The sequence below is a fragment of the Galeopterus variegatus genome, unplaced genomic scaffold, assembly GCF_000696425.1.
Source record: "Galeopterus variegatus unplaced genomic scaffold, G_variegatus-3.0.2 Scaffold10077, whole genome shotgun sequence".
Classification (NCBI taxonomy): domain Eukaryota; kingdom Metazoa; phylum Chordata; class Mammalia; order Dermoptera; family Cynocephalidae; genus Galeopterus; species Galeopterus variegatus.
The window spans coordinates 14,554-15,669 of NW_007736188.1; the positions used below are offsets into that span (position 1 = coordinate 14,554).

The 1,116-nt window shown below is 38.5% G+C and overlaps 1 protein-coding gene across 1 annotated transcript in view; it reads right to left on the reverse strand.

Moving 5' to 3' along the window:
* Positions 1–575: 575 nt before the first annotated feature.
* The window catches only part of LOC103609779 (mitotic checkpoint serine/threonine-protein kinase BUB1-like), a gene marked incomplete at its 3' end in the record, with an annotated part of 8,577 nt that continues 8,036 nt past the window's right edge, over positions 576–1,116 (reverse strand). Inside the window, exon 6 of the mRNA XM_008594066.1 lies at positions 576–676. Coding sequence (XP_008592288.1) covers positions 576–676 — 101 coding nt within the window. The remainder of the gene's footprint in view (positions 677–1,116) is intronic.

Genomic DNA, 1,116 nt, shown 5'->3' on the forward strand with positions numbered 1-1,116 from the left:
GTTAAGAGGTAGCCAGGTCCCAAGTTTGAAGAGAGTGAAAACAAGTTTACAATCACTATAATTTGGCTTTAAAGAGTGAATTGGAAAACATTAAGAGGTACATAAAACATAAAGAGGAAGCTGGGACACTGGAAATGTGTCTTCAGTTGCCTGGAAGAATTAGAGCTCTAGTTGAGGCAACAGGCACTAACATTTGGGGCTCTGAGTTTTTTAAATAGGCTCAGAAGTATCCAGGTGGGTGCAATCCAAGGTAGGGATTTCCTGAGCCTATGCAAGAGAGGCCAGCAGAACAAAGGAGGAGAGAAATTGGTAGAAGAGAAGCTGCTGGGGAGGAAGTGAGGACAGGAGGTTTTGTGGTGGGGTTCCCTAGGTCAGACAACAAGTTACATTTGAAGTGAACAGTGGTAGATGATGACAGGCCCAGAAAGTTGCCACAGGAGCAGGTGGCTGACATGCAGGTTAGTTTGGAAGACAAGGTTAAAGAAATGAGAAGATAAAGTGGATGTAGACAGTAGCCAAGATGGTCATTCAATACCATTCCCAGTTTCCACACAACTTGCAAATGTCACTGTTACCTGATTCTTAGGAACACAGGCTGAGTTATTTCCTGGATTTGATTTTGATGTTGTCATTTGGTTTAAAATCTGAGCATTGTGCAGAGGTTCTGAGTTTCTAGCTATGAGAGAAAACAGGATGAAATAAGGGTGAAGCCATATTAAATAAAATTACCACACATAATATATTTCCCTGATATTTTAGTAAGTAGCATAAGAAATAAATCAACTCATTCACAATGTCTCAGAAAATGTAACTCAAACATTTCTTAGATAAAATAGGTATTATAGAGACAATATTCTGATAAACTCAAAATGCCCAAGGAAGTACCCAAGAGAAATGTAAAACCCAACTAGTTATTTTAAACAGGTTAAGACAGTCAATGCTTATTGCTGAAATGTGATCTTTATATGTAAGAAAGAAAATGAGTACATTTCTTAAATAGTTGCATTAAACACATTTTATTTTTCTATATAGGGATCCAATTCCATGGCCTTGGTGTTAGCACCACACTCTCCCAAGTGAGCCATGGGTCGGCAAACACATTTGATTCAATTCAGA